The sequence below is a fragment of the Stigmatopora nigra genome, chromosome 19 (genome assembly GCF_051989575.1).
Source record: "Stigmatopora nigra isolate UIUO_SnigA chromosome 19, RoL_Snig_1.1, whole genome shotgun sequence".
In the NCBI taxonomy this organism is placed as follows: domain Eukaryota; kingdom Metazoa; phylum Chordata; class Actinopteri; order Syngnathiformes; family Syngnathidae; genus Stigmatopora; species Stigmatopora nigra.
In genome coordinates this window covers 9,679,939-9,701,671 of record NC_135526.1, presented here as the reverse complement: position 1 = coordinate 9,701,671, position 21,733 = coordinate 9,679,939, and the positions used below count along the sequence as shown (strand labels likewise).

Genomic DNA, 21,733 nt, shown 5'->3' with positions numbered 1-21,733 from the left:
CTTGCGAAATTACAATTTTGCTACTTTACAATCACATTAATGACACAAACCTGTTAAAATGTATATTAAGAATCAAACTTATAAGCCATGAATTGCCCACACAATGACAAAACGTTAGCGAAAGCCACAGCATAAAGAGGAACATGTATAAAACGATGCTCGTTGACGTTCTTGTGAAAGTATAGCTTCATCTTTGAGGTCATGAAACCTAACCTTTCTCGAACGGATTAAGATTAAAATAAAAAATGTCAGACCCCATAAAATAACAATTTATTATATAACTTCACGTCTAACGTACATTTCTATCAATATTTTTGCACAATTAATATTAATATACAGTTTGAAAGGGTGGTTTTCCTTGTCATTTGCTAGTGTCAAGCGGTGTTTAGAGTGAACAACATTCTCGTGGGTCAATTCAAGCCGACAGTGAGCACGTTGAGGTAGATTGACATTCTTATGGTACAACAAAAAAACATGAATAAACAACAAAAACAAAACAGATCAATATATTTGTCTTTTGCCTGAGTATGGTTTCACACTCTGTGGAAAATACCGTGAACACCGTCATCTGATTATAATTCTTTTGATGTAACGTATTTGAGCAAGTTAATTTTAACACAAAATTCACAAAAAATGACAAATAATCTAACAAGAAATAAATTGTGCCCCATAAAAGTAGCCTCTAAATCCTCAAATGAAATGGCAGAAGACAGTACACGTGACGCAATTACAAAACTAGTGATACAAGAAATGAATAATTTACTTACTAGTTTTTTTGTATTTATTTATTTTTACATAATTTAAACGTCTTTCGCCGGATTTTTGTATCAGAACGTAACGGGGGGATACAATATTCCCCTTTTATCAAATAAACAAACAACCAAAGCGGGACAGACGAATAACGACCCTTTTTTTGCTCAGTCGATTGATGCGTTCACGTACGGTCGTACAAGTGGTGTTTTTTTAGGGTGGTCGTACGGTGTCATTGGTTGAGTTCCAGAGCCCAAACCTGCTGCGGCCACCCGGTCCGACCCTTCGCCTTCTTCTCGATGCCGAACGAGTCCTGGGGTGCCCCTTCGTTCTGAGCCAGATGGAAACAACCACATTATTCGTAATTAAAAAACGTAAAAGCACAAACAGAAAATAACCAATGTTAAAAATGTTTTGGAAAATATTTTATGTTCCTATCTGTATATATATTTGCGCACCTGACGTTCACTACGAACTGAAATTGTGTCTTTTCATTATTGCTTATAGATATATTTCTGTGGCCTGGCGAGCGGATAAGTGGTTAGTGCGTCGGCCTCACAGTGGGGGAGCTGGGTTCAAATCCAGGTTGGTCCACATAGTGGAGTTTGCATGTTCTCGCTGAGTCTGCATGGGTTTTCTCTGGGTACTTCGGTTTCCTCCCACATTTCATAGACATGCATGGTAGGCTGATCGAACATTCTATTGCCCCTAGGTATGAGTGTGAATGGTTGTTTGTCTCGTTGTGCCCTGCAATTGGCTGGCCACCAATTCAGGGTGTCCCCCACCTCTGGCCCCAAGTCAGCTGGGAAAGGCTCCATCACCCCCCGCGACCATGATGAGGATAAAATGGTTCGGAAAATTATATGATATGAGTTGAGCTATATTTTCCCTTTTTATTCATCTTGTATTCAATGTGAAAATAAATTCTCAATATACGTCTACTCATAATATTTATGAACAATGCAGCTCTGACCATGTGATCTTAAATATTCTACATAAATTAACATATATTAACTATTTTCAGAGTTTTATCCTAGAAAAAATCTGTTATTTCCCCCCAAAATCGCCCTGTTAAAATGTTATTAATGTATTTGCACATTTAACATTTTACACGTTTTTGCAAAATAAACCAAAATGCTATACTTCCATAATAAATTATAATTTAAAAAATGTTTCAAGTGCAATCTTTTTAACCTAATGTAGTGTTGTATTAACACCATGCTTTCATTCAAATTGGATTTCCGATTGAAAAATATGGTAATAAAAATATTAATATCAATATTAATGGTAAATATGAATTGTACATGTATGTTCCATTTTTTGCCAGAGTTAAGCATGCATGTCTTTCCTCCGTTTCAACTTTTTTTATCCTTATTTTGAATCACTTTAAGATCACATTCAACTTATATTTAAGGAAGAAGACAATGTCACAGGTAATTATATATTTTCAAAGTACCAACTGCTTATTTTTAAATGTATTTTATAACATCAATTTTCGATCTTATTTTAGAATGGGAAACTGCTATTCAATGTAATTGGAAAAAAAATCCCAGATTTAGTTTTGTACACCAATTGAAGAAACTTTCATTTAAATTATTGAATATGACCACTATTTGTAAATTATAGACTCTTACAGATCAACGTTAACCAGAATATAGCACGAAGTGGGGTATATTTACTATTGTTTCCCTCAATTTTGGGCATGGACATCCAACTTTTTGCATTTGACATCGCCCCTTTCCCCCCAGAGCTTAGATTTTCAAAGTTTTTTTGTGGTAGACTCCTGTTAGAAATCTGCCGATTTGATCCAAATCTCCAGCAAAACACTTGAATCAAATTTCCTTAATATCATTTCCAGTCGAGTGGACAATTCGCCCATCTTTATTCTGTACTGCTATTTTAATTTTTATCAATTATTATACGTAATGTCAAATGCAATTTTTAAAATAGGATTTACTTTCAAAACTACCCAGTTCAAATTTAAAACGGCCTAAAAGGTTAACACTTTTTAGAATACACAGACTATCTTTGAAAATCTGTTAACTTCCCATGTTGATTTAAAAAAGACCCACACAAGCCTACCAAACTCGTATTTAAATTATCCAATTTAAAACAATCTTGCTTCAAATATTCTCATTTAAATCGTATATACTTAAACCTTTACCTCGTTGCATGTCAAATGTCCAAAAAACTTTAGATGGAAAAACATGATTTAAAAATGTTATTTTAAACACTAATCTCATTAAAATAGTTGATGTAATGCAACCGCCCGTAAAAATAAAGAAATATACTCATAATTTTAATCCCATCAAAATCTCAAATGAATGTGTTTTCACACATCCGAGTTTTGTTACATGATGATCTCTCATATCAGACCAACCAGCGTTAAAAACAGATGCTTGACAATCGTTTCCCTTAAATCGGGCCGTGTGAACGCTCACACTTACCATGTCCCTTTTCCTTTTCAGATCTCGGTTTTCAAATTTCTTAATTTCAGCCTTGAAACCCTCCGTGTCCCCGGCGTCCTTGGCCAACACGTCCATCAGGTACGCGATGTAACTGGTCGCCAGGCGTAAAGTCTTAATTTTCGACAACTTCGTGTCGGCGGGCACGTTAGGGATGCACTCCCGGAGTTCGGCAAACGCTGTGTTGATACTCTCCGTCCGTCGGCGCTCCTTCTTGGGACCCGCCGTCCGACGCTTGCTCATGCCCGATTGCAGAGCCTCCAGGCGTTCGTGATCGTGTTGCGAGGAGGTGGCAACGGAGGCGCCCGGCGTCAGCTCCGTTGTGGCCGGGTAGGGCGTCTGAATCTGGAAGTCTGGAGGCACCTCGCCGTGGTTGAGCACCCAGCTCTGGAAGTAGGGCGCATCCTGGTGGCAGCGCTGCACGAACGGGAAGGCTTCGTGCATGAGGTGGTGGTGATGATGGTGGTGGTGGTGCTGGTAGCCTCCGATCAGGTTCATCCTGGTCTGGTGTGGCCTCTGTACTGCTCTCGCTTCACGACTTACTTCTTGCCGCTCACATGTTTATCCAACATGTCGGATTAAAATCTATATATAATTATTACTATTTCTTGTTATTATATTTATTATTATTATTACACAAAATGTCTCTAAGCCTGAAACCCCCGCCCCAAACTCCACTTACTGGTTGGTCGGAAATTTTGACCCGTGTGAAGGTGCGAGGGCCCCAGGTTTATAAGGAGTGCGCTTGCCAAAGGTAGCCAATGAAGTGGAGAGTTGTACAGAGTGGGCGGGGTTTGTTTTCCTCTACATTTTGACGCACTATTCTGCTCGCCACTTGAATGACGTCATTGCTGTTGGTCAGGAGGGTGGCGATACACTGAAAACTTAAAAGAAAAACAAGTTCAAATTTCTCGACTTATCTACATGTAGTACCACCTTTTTTTAAAAAAAATAGTACCAATAACTTTGACATAAAATAAAGTGGCATGGCAGGTTTTATGTTCAATGATGCACAGTCCTTTCGAATTGGAACATTGGCTAAATACATATATGTATATTTTTGTGTCTAGTTCAGACACTTTAACACGGCAATTTAATTCATAGTTTTTACACATTTAATCAATAAAACAAATGAACTTTGACAAAACCAAACTTCAAAGTACAAATCAATTGCAAAATACTTCAATAGTAAATACAAAGCATTTTCTGCATTTTACTGGATCATAAAATAAAATGAATTCTCTTTAACGTGATGCTTTTTCTTTATCGCTTTACCACTGACATCCAATCTGTTTAAACTGGCATTTGTGGTAGGTAATGATTATATGCTTCAATGCCATAGAAATGGTTATCCAGTCCTTCCAGTTCATATGGATGGGGACGTCTATTGTCGTCAATGGAAGCTATTGGGTTAGTTGCTGTATTTTCTAGGGTAATTACGATTTTGTGTTAAATTGTTGTATCTCCTTTTTTTCTGGCCTCCGTTCTATCTTGATGACATCCCAAAAGAAAAACGATTGCATGACCTTCATGCTATTTTCAAACCATTACGAGCCACATATCTAAATACAATCATAAATCAAGCTAGCTGCTTTTTCCTATTCCCCTTCTTTTTTCTATATTCCATAAAAGCTCCTCATTCTCTCTTTACTGTGTTTACACATCACCACTTTGCTGCCTTTTCTTTTAAATAATCATCTGTCAAGACTTTAGGGTGAGTCTGTAAGGATTGGGGCTTCCATTTTTATATTTGAGGCTACTTTTTTGAAGATCTCAAGGCCTTATGCATACTGACTATGAATAAATAGTGAAACAAAGCTTGCTGAATGTTGTTATAAAAAGCACCCTGTAAAGTGCTGATGTGCGTGACTAACAAGCTGTATTTAGTTGAACCCCTGAGTCCTGCTTTCACTTTCATGGGCCGTTAATTCAACAGGCTGTCTGCATTGAGGGAGGTGGTCTACATTATTCCATTTTAAAGAACAATGCCTTTTTAAGGGAGGCCAGTCAGCAAAATCAAGACAGTTCTTTAATCAAAGATTATTTTGTATTGTGTTCTTGTATTTATATCTGGAATTTGCTCATAATCACCTCTAAATCAAGCCGTGTGTACTATGTCTGAAAAAAAGTTAGGGGAATGTGGCTTGCACTTCATCAGTTTAAACCAATTTAATACACTTTCTAAATCATAACATGTTGCTGTTCGACAAAAAGACAAGTTTTGCATATTGTTTTTCCCTTAAAAAAAAAAAAATCGGAAAACTCCCTAAAGTTATTCTTGTTCGTTGGATTTGAGAAAAATGCAGGGTATAAGGATCAACCGAGTAGCTAAAGTTAGCAAATAGATTTCTGATTGCCATGAAAAAAAATAATGAGCTACATTTTGATTAATGCAACTCCAAATTTAGCAAATTTTAAAACAGAATTCCATATTTGAAAAAAAATGCAAACTTTGACAAAACATAAGTTAAAAAAATCATTGTGTGATAACATGTTTTTAACAATATATAAGTGTGAGTACAATTTGGTGGAAATATTTGGAGGAATTACTGACATTCAACCCTAAATATAAATGGAAATTGAGTTACTATATGCCTTTGGTTTGTCACAATGACAAACTATGAGGCTTTTCTTCATGTTTTCCTACAGATGTCAAAATTTGCAAATTCTACAGTTTGTTGGGGGAGAAAATTATTATTTGATATCCCTAAATGTATCTCCTTTTACTGCATACCTAGTCATCTGTATGTTGACATTAAAAAAGAATTTCCCATATGATGGTGTAGGCCGCTGCTGATTCGCTTCTTCCCCGTCGCTGTCAGCCTGAAGAAGTCCATGTGGTGTCCAGAAAGCAAACCTGACACTGTTAATTAAGACATCCACTACACAGACATGAAATATAAGCCTCCACCCCCAAAACAATCATCCCATCTTTCCCCAAATCTCTTCTTGAAATCCTTTATTCTACATACCATTGCGTCATGTTTTTGTTCTCAAAAATAGAAATAAAAACTTGTCTTAATCTTCTATGAGTTTGTTAAGGTGTTGAAAATCTCCAACACACACACACTTCCCCCTTTTTGCCGAGACACAACTTTAGAAGGCCTCGGGCAGCTATCTTGGCCGTGTTATGAATTCCCGGCGTAATTGTTTGTGTCGTGGCGTCAACTTTTCAACAGACGCCTCTTCCCGACTCTTTAGGGTGCTTACTCTCCTCCCTACATCTCCAAACAAATAATCGGGCCCTTGAGTCAAAGTGTGTTTACCCATTGCTACAGCACACAACGCTAGGCTAATTCAATATAATGACTTCAATTAGACGCCACCGCGGCTAGCTAGTCTTTCTGGGAAAAGCGGCAGTTACGTCACGACGGCTGTCTCCCTTAGAAGTACTTAAAAAAATCCTGGCAAGTTTCTATCCAAACGTCAGAAAATCGGAATCGTTCAAACGAGCCAGTCGGGCCTTTCAAGACAGGCGGCGGCGCCGTTTCGACAACCACCGGCTAGTTGACCAGCAGGAAAAAATAGGTCATTCTTATGTATTTTTGACCAATGTTTTGTTTTATTAGGATTCTGGCTTATTTCTTATTTTGCTAATTAAAGCACGTCCAACATTGTTTTAAAAGGTTTGAATATTTGGGAGAGGGTGGCCCGACGGATGATTGGTTAGCGCATCGGCCTCACGGTTTCTGGGGTACTGGGTTCAAATCCTCCTGTGTGAAGTTTGCGTGTTATCCGCAGGCCTGCATGGGTTTTGTCTGGGTACTCCATTTCCTCCCAAATTACAAAAAAAAAACATTCATGGTAGGCGGATCGGGCACTCTAAATTTCCCTTAGGTACGATTGTAGGTGTGAATAACTGTCCGTCTCCCCATGCCCTACAATCGGCTGGCCACCGATTCAGGGTGCCTCCCATCTTTGGCCCGAAGTCAGCTGGGATAGGCTATACCACCCCCAGTGACCCTTGTGAGGTAAAGTGGTCCAAAAAATGAATGAATGAATATTAAGTAGTTTTCCGTTGTGAATCCTGGCACATCATTTGCAAATATAAATAATTGCTAATCTAGTCCAAAATCAATTCGTAAAATAAATAAGCTTTTTGATTTTGATTAAAAAATATGTTTTTGAAAAATGGGAATGTGATCAAAGAATTGCCACATAGAAAAGTGGCGCATTTAAAAAAAAACCATTGGTTTTGGATTTTTTTGACAATTTGCAAATATTTAGTAATTCATGGTACAGATTTTAAGCGTTTTTTAATGGGGCTAATTTCCTACTAAACCCAAACTTTATGCGCAAGCTTTTGCCCGGGTTCATTCAGGGAGGCATGGGTATTCATTTTAATTGAAAAAAATATAATTTAAAAAATCTGTGCTTTTTATTGGACAGCATCTTGATGGACAGTTCTCAAGCCGTCCTCAAGAGAATCTTAGACATTTTCAACTGCTGCTCATCTGGCTGCTTTAGCTTTTACGGCAGCCACTTCACTCCACTCTGGGCCAATCGAGGGTGTCGCCCGGCCTTGCCGATGCTGGCCATCACCAAAGCATCTCATTTAGATCTATATTTCATTCGGCAGGCCTTTGATAAGGACTTTGTGGGCCCTCTGTGATCCAGCAGGACCCGTCTGCTGTAATTCTGCCCGTCCACAGCCAATAAAGATAAGAGGCGCACGTCTGGAATGCCACAGAAAAGTGACTAAAGAAGAAAAAGACACATCGTGACATGCCCTAAGTAACTCCACAACAGATTTGATATTACAAGAGGTGATTAAGAAAGTAGTATCACTAGTATCACTAGTAATTAAAAAATGTAGTTTAAGATTAATATTCTATTTAAAGATCAATATTCACCACGAGGGAACATCTAACCTAATTACCGATTAAATGTGGGCTTTGTTTGTGTTAATACTTTGTATTATTTTAAAATAAATGTTTTTCACATTCTTTCTTCATCGGACATAAAGTGTAGGGTGAATCAAAAGCACTTCTGCAGTCAGGGAAAAAAAGACCTCAAGGAAGTACACAGATTCAGTAAATTTGAATAGAAGAAACAAACAGGACTTCAGTAAAAAAATAAAAATAAAAAATAAAAAAAAACTTGTTAATATAGGGTGTCTAGTTTTTTGTTGCTACTAAGCAAAGTTATTATTGGTGCATGTTAGCATTTTTTAAACCAAGAAACCCACTCAAAACAAAATTACAAAATCAGTAAGAATGACTTGAAGTGCAATAGAAATAGGCGTATTTATGAAAGATGATCGTGGATTTGTTGCCCGTGCTTAAGCATGGCGTCGTGCATGGCCCTGGTGCGGTGGATGAACCCAAGCTCTAATGATTTCACAGCAGCAGCTTTAACAGGGGGGATTGGCGGGGCAGGGGGCTGCTCTGTGTCAGACGAGCCCGTGAGGATTGCGGCCTGCCTGACAGTCAAAACACAGGTGGAGGGGTACGTAAAGGCTTGACCCCCAGTGAACCTTCAGGTGGAGACACTTCGGGGATCCTAAAGTTGCTAAAAGCATTTAGAAGCTTTTCTTCAGACTCCCAAATATTGCTATTATGGCGTGCTGAGAAAACAGCCCACTTAAAATTATTTTGTTTTCCAGATGCAATAACAAATGTTTAACAAGGGATTTTCAACCTAATGTTATTTTGGCAAAAACATGTTGTTCATACTGAATCTTTTAAAAAATCAACCGCAGAAGCAGCTTTTGCTCAGCAAATTAAAATTTGGTTGATTTGTCATTATTGGGTAGAGGAAGACACATGAAATGCCTCAGACCAAACCTGTAAGCAGAAAAGCTGCTATTTTTGGGCTACATTCAAAACTGCTTTTCAAAAATCAAATCACAATACTGGTTTCCTTTGACCTCAGTATTGTTGATCATGAGTTGACCGACAAAAAAAGTCTCAATTAATCAGGAGGCTGCCATTTTGTCTTGGAGTAGACATTTGTGTCCTTGACCAAGTCAAAAGTACAACTGAATTCATTTAAAAAAAAGCCCTACCCTCTGATTTCAGTGTGAGTTAAAAACTGATAATATAGTAGGCATGACTATTATTAGTCAACCACAAAAAAAGTCTTAAGAAGCCATTTTTTTAATAGCAGGAAGGCTAAAATTAGGTGGCAAATTCCACATTTGTAGAAGCCCAGAGATGTTCTAAAAATTCAATTCTCAATTGTTTTCTCGTTTGACGAGATAAAATTTTGTGGTCATGTATATCATGGGGTGACCCCTAAAAGTATTCTCATGCCCACAAAAACAGACAGAAAAAAGTTCTTTTTTAGTTGACGATGAAATGTAAAAAAACATTTTTATTTTTAACACAGATAGTTGTTCTTGTTTTAAGTGAAATAAACTTCATGTAAAGAGTCCCGAATTGTTCTTCATCCACAGGAGAAACCCTCCAAAATACTACTTGTCCTGTATGAGCAATCTGTTTCAGATGCACGGATTTACTTTTATAGTCCACTTGGGTTGAACTGTGTGGTATTACACTTTCCTTTTGTCAGCACTAAAACACAAGCAGAAAGTGAAAATATTCCAGGAATTCACCATGACGTAATCAATCTCTGTATTTAATGCACAGTAAGAAATAATCATAGGCATTCTCAAAATATAATATTGCTTTTAGCCATGCAATTAAAAAAAACACACCAAAAACATTGATATAACTTAATATGAGCTTAGATTTCCTCCCTTATCTTCCTGTCGTTCACCTCACTGGACAAATAAAACAAAGCGGTCGTTGACAGTGTACAAGTCAGATTCCGCTTTAGCAAAAAAAAAAAGCAATTCATCCAATCAGGAAGAAAAGCAGCGACACTCTGGAGGTCATTGTGCTTTGGCCAAACATAACGGCCCCTAATGGCAGCAGCAGCTAGTTAAAGTTCATTCATACACGACGCCAACCAGGCTCATTAAAGCCGACCAATGGGTCACAGATGTGCCATTAGCTTTACCTGGAAGGTGATTTTTGGGGGGCTGGGGATCTAAACTCAAGTTTAAGAGCTGTTCTTTGGCCACCCTGCCTACCATGTTGGACACAATATGCATTTTCAGTTGTTTTGTGGGGGGTTTCTCAGTCGGTGCTGTGTAAATGCCTCCCCAAGCAATTCCTGTGTCCCAGCTGTAGTCGGAACTCAGCCCTATCTGGAAACATCTAAAAATAGTTCTGCAGCTCTAGTGATAGCGTCTGATCGGCCCTGTGGAATGCCACACAAAGCTTTCCGACTCCAATTGGGCGGCCGATGCCCGCTCTCATTGGACGCTTATCATGGCTTTATGTAGCGGTTGGTCGATGACCTTTGTGGTATCAGTTGCAGGACACCGGCAACGCCTTGTGAAACAGTGGAGTGGCCAGCAGATTGTTTTCACACCTCGGCCGCTTTCTATGTCTCTTTTGATATAAACTGCAACATGAAAAATGAAAAGAATATTCCTTATTTGAGCTTGCAATGGGGGCCTTTCCTCAATGAAAACCAGGGTTCTCCCAATATTGTGACTTTTTGGCTTTCTCTACATTTCAAACAGAACAAGTATCCTTTCATTACATGAAAATAGTGTAGAAATAATACTTGATGCTGGTAAATGAAATGCATTCATCTCTAAAACTGTCTGGAAAACTATTTTAGGAGATACATGCATTTGTATGAATCTCCTGTTTAGTGATTTGTTTATTTGTCTTTTAGGGGGTGAAAAAAACCCTCCACATATTTAGATGTAAAATACATGCCGCAATTACATACACATTGTTAATGGTATGGACTTTTTTTTAGATTTTTCAAATATAAGTAAAAAATGCAGCAAAGTTTAATAAGATTTTGTAAATTGTTACTGTTTAGTGACAAAAAAATATGCTATATGCACAATCCATGAACAAAAACAGATTTTCTTTTGTCTTTTTGGTAAAAAGAAGGGGGGAAAGTAAATATTTCCGTAAGTTGTATAAAACAACTGTCTAAGATGAATAGATATGAAAATATGTGTTTTCATTTACAGGTGACTCAAAAATAGCATCAATATCCTTTAAATAGCTATGTTCTTACCCTTTTGATCTGAGGTAAAACACGTTTTCTTCGCAATTCTGCCATCTTTAAGAAAAAAACTCCAAACATTTCTTTTCCATACATTCTCAAAATTGAGTATACATCTCCAAATGTGGGGGTTTTCATTTCTTAGAGAATGAAGATTTTGTTGAATTTTCAGTAGTTATCAAAAACTGTGTGCACTATTTTTGTTCCAAAAGCAACAAAACTACAGTTTCAGTTTGATTTTAATTTTACCAAGAACAAGAAGTCTTCTCAGAGTCTAATGTTATGCTTGCATCTAAGGCAGTGGTTAATAACCTTGTTGGAGCTACCGAACCCCACTAGTTTCATATGTGCATTCACCGAACCCTACTTTGGTGTAATATAAAATTAGATTTTTTTTCAAAATCATTGCAGTGCTGATTGGCCAAGCAATGTCATGTGATTATCTGCAGCCGGTGATCGTTAAGCAGGGCATGTTATTGTGCGTGACCGGATGTTTTGTGGCCGGACTTTTGGTCGCTGGTCTTTTGGTCGCCAGTCTTTTGGTCGCCGGTCAAATGGTGACAGAGGGTTGACTGTTCAAACCAGTTCTCAAAATTATATTCATGAGAGAGAGCGAGTTTAATATCTAAGAAGTGTTTAATATCTGAGCACTGATTAATATCTAAGTACTGTTTAATATCTAAGTACTGTTTAATACCTAAGTACTGTTTAATATCTAAGTACTGTTTATTATCTAAGTACTGTTTAATATCTAAGTACTGTTTAATATCTAAGTACTGTTTCATATCTCATTACTGTTGAAACCAGCTTTCAAAATTATATTCATGAGAGAGAGAGAGTTTAATATCTAAGAACTGTTTAATATCTAAGTACTGTTTAATATCTAAGTACTGTTTAATATCTAAGTACTGTATAATATCTAAGTACTGTTTAACATCTAAGTATTGTTTCATATCTAATTACTGTTGAAACCAGCTCTCAAAATTATATTCATGAGCGAGAGTATAATATCTAAATATCTACTGTTTTCAACAGTACTTAGATATTAAACAGTACTTAGATATTAAATTCTCTCTTAGATATTAAACTCTCTCATGAATATAATTTTGAGAGCTGGTTTCAACAGTAAACTCTCTGTTACCATGACCAAACGTCCAAGCACCGTTATCGTGTATAGACATGATGAGTCGGGGTGTTTAGACCTCCGTAGCAGAGGCTCCACTGAACCCCTAGGGTTCCATCGAACACAAGTTAAGAAACACTGATCTAAAAGTATCCCTTTTGGGGGGTGTGGCTTCCACCTAACCCTCCCCTTTCCCAATTTGGAGACATTACATTTTCCATACTAATTAGTCATACTCTGATTTAATTTTTACTGAACTACATTTTGTCCATCCCTGCAAAATAGCGGCTTCTCCCAGCAACGAAGCCGCTACGCAGATTTAATCATAAGTTGGGAAGAATCGAACGGCTGATAACGTTGGATATAAATTAGCGTGTATTTTTGGGTTAAAATACTTGTAAAGATAAGAGCAACTTGATGAAATTACACGTGAGATGGGGCTCATGTGAGCCCCCATAAATCTGAATGTGAGTGCTTTGTGGCTGTCCAGGTCACTCATTTGTGTGGGAAAGGAGAGATGAGAGGCTGGGGTCAATCTGGGATAAGCCTTGCTGGTGCCAGTGGACCCCTGACCCCCAAAACGTCCTGACAGTGATGACATCATCAAACGCTGCCCACAGGGATGACTTGATGTCGAGATACCGATAAGTTGTCATGTCTAGATGTGCAACTTGTAAAATCTCAACTACATTTAAATTCATCTGCATGTAGAAAAATAGTGACAAACAACAACAACGTTTTTGTCCAAGGAAAAACAATCAATGTAGTCCAACAATTTAAATACCTAGGAATCACTCTTGACTCCCAACATAGCCTTCCAACAACAGGTAAAAAAATAAATCAATAAAATCGAATTCAATTAGGTTCATTAGAAACAATTTAACACCTGGGTGAGCAAGTTGGTCATCGGCCTGCAAAATAACACTAAAGCCAATTGAAACATTTTATAAGCAAGCTTTGAAAGTATTGGACAGAAAGCCAAAAACATCACCACTGTCAGATATTAAAAAAGCACCAACGGCTGAACTTGGACAATACTGTTAAATATTCAGATGCCACCTTAGTTCACAAAATCTTCTTACACAAAGATTTTGTACACAAAAAAATCCAACACATCGACAAGGGCTGACTATAGATGTACTGTGTAAATCCCTTTAAAAAGAGTGCTTTTGGCAAAAGTAAAAGCAAAAGTCTCGCGCCACTCATACCTGGAACTCAATACCAATTAACATATGTGAACTCCCGTCTCTGAACCTCTTTGCAATCATCTTAAAGCCTAGCTGTTAGACGAACAAAGTTGCGATCACGACGCTGTCTAAAATAGTGCTACGTGTATGTGTGCTTGCGTGTGAGTGTGTGTGTGTGTGTGCGTGTGTGTGCTTGCGTGAGTGTGTGTCTAGTGTGTGTCATTGTTCATCTTATATACCTACACCAGTGACTAAAGATGAAAATTAGCCCTCGGCTACACTCTTACATATTTACAGTCACACAAATATATTATATATATATATATATATATATATATATATATATATATATATATATATATATATATATATATATATATATATATATATATATATATATATATATATATATATATATATATATATATATATATATATATATATATATATATATATATATATATATATATATATATATATATATATATATATATATATATATATATATATATATATATATATATATATATATATATATATATATATATATATATATATATATATATATATATATATATATATATATATATATATATATATATATATATATATATATATATATATATATATATATATATATATATATATATATATATATATATATATATATATATATATATATATATATATATATATATATATATATATATATATATATATATATATATATATATATATATATATATATATATATATATATATATATATATATATATATATATATATATATATATATATATATATATATATATATATATATATATATATATATATATATATATATATATATATATATATATATATATATATATATATATATATATATATATATATATATATATATATATATATATATATATATATATATATATATATATATATATATATATATATATATATATATATATATATAACTCAAACAAATGGACTGGATTGCAGGCCTCCATTATCCTAGTCCAAATAGATTGGACGTCTATGGCCGTCACTGGCAGAGAAGGATGGCGTGTTATTTGGCAAGGGCTTCTGGGAGTTGGCAGAGGCGCGATCTCGCTACCCCGCGCACCATTTTCTCATTCCGCCGGCTTTTGCATGTCAACTTCACTTGTTCGTTTGTCCTCTGAGGAATAACAGGCGCCCCCTGTATTGCCGCCCTTCCTTCTCCTATTTTTTTATTTGCTTTCAAACCCCTCCATTTTTTGCCCAGTGGGCTTTTTTTATTACGGCTTGGCTTCTATAACACACGACTTCAGTTGTGCATTAGATGCCATGTAAGTGATTTTTTTTCACATTTTCATGCCATTTCTTATGGTGAACTTACATATGAGGAGTCCCGTGTCCCAAGCGAGTCCTGGTGCTTTTAAGTGCAACGCTGTGGAGCGTTGGCATGATGCTGTATGACAAGTGTTAATTTTAGCATTTTGGCACGTGAGGGAGTCGCGCTTCCTGTCGCCAAGACGGATAAATTTAAAGACTCTCGGAACTTCCACTGGTGACTCGCAGGTCAATGACATCAAGGCATGGGGGAGTTGGTGTCACGTCATATGACATATGTCCTTCTTGTGGAATACAGTAGAGGGATAGTCACCCCTTTTGAGTACACATCTGAACTCTTTGGCTACCAGTGACGGCCTTAGATGTAGCATCCAAGTTCTACGTTGAATAATTGCAATCTCCCTCTGTTAAATTTACGATTAATGAAAATTTTGGAATCACATCGGCCTCACAGTTCTGGGGCCATGGGTTCGATCCCAGGTCGCTCCTCAATGTCTGGAGTTTGCATGTTGAAATAAATAAAAATTAAAAAATCAGTAAATCTCATAACAATAAAACCAACATTCAGGAAGCTTTAAATGATTAAAAGGAGATTATGGGCTTACATGGAACATTGTCCATCTTGATCTGATTATCATGATGAGTGCAAGAAGCATCCGTATGACATCATCACAAGAGCTTTGTTTGATATGTCAACATTTATGACACTTTCTTCATCAAAATAAAAAATCCATCAGCCAAATTTGTTGCGTCCGCTTCCCTTCCCCAGTATGGTTGCCAAGTTTCTGCTTTTATCTGCAACCGGTTTTTTTGTGTTGTTTTGAGTGGTATGCGAGCAATCGTATTGGTTTAATGTGAGCCACAAAGCTCGAGACGGATAGTCAAAGCTATTCGTGAAACAAGATGAATGGGCTGACGACTCATACGAAGAGGAAACCACGTCCTTTACCACACCCAAATGTTACTTTAAAGTCACATTTGCTCAGATGTCAAAACCACACAAACACACATTTGGCAAAATAATTCTGTATCTGGTCATGAATTCATAAAATGTCAAAATGAAAATAATGGGGGTTGGTCCAAATACAGAATTGACACAAATAAAATTGCATAATACATTCTCAATTAATGGATATAGATACATTAAACAAATTATAAAATAAAACACTTGATAAGAAGTAATTAAAAAGCATGGTTATTTAATACAAATGAAACATAGAAATAAGATTAATGTAAACAAATGCATGACATAAAATGAAAAAAAAACAATTCCACATTCCATTGAAAAGCCAGTAATCTTCTAGCGAACCACTGGTTCTAGGCAGAGTATATACTGGTTGCCAGCCAATCACAGGGCACTTCATTTAAAAAATAACATAAATAAACTACTTACGATGTAAACAAATGAATTTTAAACCACCAAAAGACAAGCTAATTCACAAAAAAATATGATACTGGTTAAAATGTTTAATTCAAAAAGTAATACTTAAAACGACACATTCAATAAATTATACCATACACTCATACAATCTTACTCAATATACTATGGTATAAAATGCTCATACGCACTTATATTCTGTATATAATATTATTATGAATGAACTATAAATGTCTATTAATCATGTTCTTCATCATAGAAATTACATTGGTATGTAACTTTGCATGAAGTCTAGAAGTTAAGGTATGTTGTGGTATTAAGTTTTGGGGTGTCGTCTCGTTTAAGAAACATCCCGAGACTGCGTGAGGCGACGTAAACGCGAGCAGGACGAAGTCCTTCTGCTCCCTCACGAGGGTCGTATATTATCCGACTTGTAATCCATTTTGGGCTTTTTTTTAAACACATGAGCACTCCGCCCAAACCCACAATAGTTCTCTACATCATGTGGGAACCACGACCCCCAACCACCCTTCACAAACCCCCAAAACAACCCAAAGAGCACCTTGTTTTACGGCGTAATCTGTCTTGTACATCTCGCCGGCGAATCCCATTTTTACGGCTTGCTTATACATTCCTGCAGCACATGGTTTACATACCGGGGCGGCGGCGATGGTGGGACTGAGCGGTGGGGGTGGAGGTAGTCCTAAATCAGCTGGCAGCTCAGAGCAGCTGGGATAAGGTGGGAAACTTGTCATCGGGGTCTCCCCTCCCACACACACACCTGCGATAAATGATGCATTAGCAGATCACAACATTTGGGCTTGACCCCAGCAGATGGATAAAATGAATGCGGAAATTCAATTTGGATTCCTGTCGCTATCGAGCACCTCATGGCCAATAGGTGCATCCACCCAAAAAAGTGGCTTGCCATCCCAGTTGGCTCATCTCCTCTCATTTCATTTTCTGAACCGCTTTATCCTCACTAGGGTTTCGGGGGTGCTGGAGCCTATCCCAGCTGACTCCGGGCCAGAGGCGGGGGACACCCTGATTTGGTGGCCAGCCATTCGCAGGGCACAACGAGACAAACAACCATTCACGCTCACACTCATACCAAGAGGTAATTTAGAGTGTCCAATCAACCTACCATGCATGTCTTTGGAATGTGGGAGGAAACCAGAGTACCTGGATAAAACCCACACAGGCCCGGAGAGAACATGAAAATTCCACACAGGTGGACCGACCTGGATTTGAACCCAGGTCCCCCACTGTGAGGCCGGTACGCTAACCACTCATCCGCCGGGCCGCCCTCCAGTTGGCATCAATGAAAACAAAACAAAAAACTCCTTTCAATATGGCATTTATTTACTATATTGATTGTTTATATTGATTTTTTATTTGTTTAGCACAATGGGATCTAAGTTGATAAAAATGCAAAATGATTATACTTTCAATATGGTGTTTGAGAATTTTCTTCCAAGGATTTTTTTCTAAAAATCATTCTACCACAAAATAATTTGTTTGTTATTGCCTTAGTTGAATTGGAGCCAATTGGGTTAAGTGTGTTCATAATTTTGCAGTATATCAATTAAAGGCCCTTGTATCAAATTAAATTGTCCAAGGAATATACCATGATGAATTTTGACAACCCTAATAAAAGAATCCAGTAAATTTGGGAATCAATGTTGTCCTCATCTTCAAATTTTCCGCTATTGAGAGTTTTAGTCTAAGTGGTGTAGGGAGTCTTCAGAAAACCCGGTCAGCCGCCGCCCCTCAATTTAAAAGCAACCTGTGTTCCAGTCGAGGGCCCGCCTACCACACAAATCCTCTCTTACCTCCTGTGCCTTTAAAAGCTTCTTTCATTCATGTTAACAGCTCATAAATGGCCGCCCACGGCTTCAGTCCTCGGAAATAAGCACAGGCCCTCACCTTTTATACTAATCACCCCTCAAGTTTTTTAGTCTGAATAGTGACTGCTTTAAAAGCGATAACACTAGTTGCGGGATAAGGCCAACACTCATTAAATCCAAAGCGTTCCAAAGGTCTGTGAAATGAAACAAGCACGTAAAACCCGGCAGATGACAAACGATATGGTAAAACAATGCTAAATGATGCCAAACTGTGTAGCCGAGTAAACATTAATCCAAGCCAGGAAGCGAACAAACATTTGGATTAACTTTTTATCTTTTTGCTTGTCCTTGTTTTTTCTGGAGTCATAAATGGAAGGTTCTTTCCATGACAACATAGAAAACGCTAGAATCCTATTTTATCTTCACAAATAGGGTATATCATGCATTTTCCACCATTTTTCATTGAGACATTAAAACTGTAGTTTAAAGAATTATTACAGCCATTACAGAATATACAAATTTGGTTCAGTTGGTTCACGGCCTGCATTAACGTCAACCCCATTTCATGTGGGCTGGACGGACCATTTTAGATATAATATTTGGAATTTTTTTTCCGGATTAAAAGAAATGGATCAAAAGTCCTAAATATTCAATTTTATACAGGTCTAAAACATCGTTTGAGTTTTTTTTTTGTAAATGAAAATGTTTTTTAATCATTTGTGTTTCATTTCAAAAGGAAAAATACTTTTTATGCTCAATATTAAAGTTGATATTTATTTTGCGATTTTACAAAATGCTTTTCAAACTAAAAACAAAAGAAAAAATGGATTAAAAAATTGAAATTATGGATTCAAAAAGGGGAAAATCAGGAAATGTAATATACATCTATAATCTTCATTTGAATTCAATCCTAAAATTGAAAGTTGGCACTCATGATTTACATTCTCGGCCAAATCTGGCCCGCCCCATCATTTTGTGTGTCCCGAGAAAGTAAATGATGAGAGTGCCGACTTTCTGTTTTATGATCAAATTCAAATGAAGATAATAGCTGTATAGGGACTATTTCCTGTGCTTTCACTTTTAAATCCATCATTGCAGAATATTTGTACTCATTTGAACATCTAAAAAATATTTATCGGTCAGCATGATCAGAAAAACTGTCAATTAATTAATAAATTAATTTTGGCAGCCTAGTTGGAGGACATAACAGCCCTCAAGATGAAATCAAAACTACGACACCCCTTTTATAGAGGAAGAAGTAGGTAAATAAGTACATAAAAACACAGCCTTATGTTTTAATTCGCTGAATTTATTTAGTCATTTTAGGATGGGGAAAACAATCATATTGAAGTCCTAATGGACCATGTTCCATGCCTCCATTGCTGTGGCGACTGACTTGAGCTGCCTGGCATGGTGGCAATCCAAGGACCCTGGTAGACTCAGGCGTTTAGGGATATTGAACCAAAAGTCAAATCTTTCTATTTATCTATCGATGTACCCTCATTTCATTAGCCGTGGGTCATGACCGAAAGAACAAGATCTGGGGTACAAGTGGCCAAAATGAGTCTCCTCCTCAGGGTGTCCGGGCTATCCTTTCGAGAAAGGATACAAAGCTCAGTCTTGGAATAGAGCTGCTGCTCCTCCGCATCGAGAGAAACCAAATGAGGTGACTCGGGCATGTAATCCGGGTGCCTCCTGGATCAGGATTTGAGCAAATTCTAATGTCTATAAATCATCTATTAACCACCAGAAAATGGATTCATTCAGCCTGTCTGACAGCCCTCCAGACGACACCGTCACAATGAAATGAACCACAACAAAAATGAGTTGGTACCACTGAGAGCTAGACGGATGCTAGCTCTTGAACATAGAACCAAAACAAACTAACAGTTTAGCATTTTGTTCACCTCTTTCTCACCCAAATTCGCTTTGCGCAGCATTTTTTAAAACCTCACTATTGTATATCACCTCACTGTGTTTATGTTGCCATTCAAGTATTCACACTCCTTTTTTTCCAGCAGCTGCTTTAGCTGACGTCAGGATAAAGAAAAATGTTTGAAATTTGACATCCTCCCAGAGGAGTCCCAATTTTGTTGCACACAGAAGAAGATGCGAGGTGAGTTTGTATTTTTTTAAACATCTTACGAGCCAAGAGGATGTTAGCTCATTAAAGAAAGGAGAGACCATAAATCTGTCCTCCTGCCTTCACTAGCGCCGCTTCACATCTGGACGCTAGCTTCTCTTCTTCTACTGCAAAGGATTTATGAGCCACGTCACTGTTTGCCGCTGGTACCGCCGCCTCTCGCGTTCGGGACCCCCACCAAGGCCTGTATACCCTTTACCTCTACCTTAATACAGACAGTCGTGTGAACATGCATTGTTGTCTGCTTGTGGAATTGTGATCTCAGTATATGGAGTTATAACATGATTTATTTTTATTTATTTTTTGGGTATGAAGGAAAACACCTTTTTTATAAGTAAAAAAAATGGAGTTAGCTGTTTTTTTTCTGAAAATGTTCTTCTAAAAAAACAAAATTGGAGGATACATGAATACTAAGGAATTATGTTCTTGTGATTTCCCACGGCCTTTTTTTGCCCCGGCCGTCTAAATAAATGTACACCAAATGTCGGGTCAGACATTATAGCAACCTCTTTCTTCTATTTCCCAGTCAGGTCAGAAATCACGTCGGAGAGCTAAAACCTCTCTCGAAATCCTCGGTGACAAGCGATAGTTTGTCTTGGTATCATATTATTAGCATCTTCTCCTCCCGTGTACGGCCCTCCCTTCTCCCACGGTCTTTGGCGGCCGATAGATCGGCGACATGACTGCTGGGGCGCCCATGTGCTCCAGACTTGAAGTAGTGAGCCCCTAGGTCAAAATCTGAGCGTACGTGTCGACGGGAGCTGGCGAGGCCACGGCCTGACACGCAACACCAGACGCTTTCAATTATCAACGTGCTCATATCGACGGCCTTTTTGCCCTTTCCCCAAAACAACCAGCAAGGTCAATGGCTTCACCCTCCTTATATACCGTATTTTCACAACTATAAGGCGCACTTAAAAGTCTTAAATTTTCTCCAAAATAGACAGTGCGCCTTATATATGGAAAAAAACAGAAAACCAAAAACGAAAAAAACACCACTGTCGGATATTAAAAAACCCACAAACGCCTGAACTGAAACAATACTGTTAAATATGCAGATGCCATCTTAGTTTACAAAAAAAAAATCCAACCCATCAACAATGGCTGGCTCTAGAGGTGACTGTAGTGAGTGCTTCATACCTGGAAGTCAATAGCAATTACCGTATTTTCACGACTATAAGGCACACTTAAAAGTCTTAAATTTTCACCAAATAGACAGTGCACCTTATAATGCAGTGTGCCTTATAATACAGTGCGCCTTATAATACACTGTGCCTTATAATACAGTACGCCTTATAGATGGAAAAAATGTCATTCATTGAGGGTGCGCCTTACAATGCGGTGCGCCTTATAGTCGTGAAAATACAGTTGTTACTTTTTGTCAAAAAGACAGAGAAAATGTTGCGAAACATTTCAGAATTCAGGGTGTCCTCTGCCTCTGGCTTAAAGTCAGCTGGGATAGACTCCAGCA

At 37.4% G+C, this 21,733-nt stretch overlaps 1 protein-coding gene across 1 annotated transcript; it reads right to left on the bottom strand.

The window, feature by feature from the left end:
* Nucleotides 1-66: 66 nt before the first annotated feature.
* On the bottom strand, nt 67-3,901 carry LOC144212722 (heart- and neural crest derivatives-expressed protein 1-like). The gene is made up of 2 exons (XM_077740822.1): nt 3,198-3,901; nt 67-1,081 (listed from the first exon to the last, which is right to left on the bottom strand). Exons 1-2 carry the CDS (start codon nt 3,711-3,713, stop codon nt 983-985), a joined length of 615 nt encoding a protein of 204 aa, XP_077596948.1. The 5' UTR covers nt 3,714-3,901; the 3' UTR covers nt 67-982.
* Between the last annotated feature and the right edge of the window lie 17,832 nt (nt 3,902-21,733).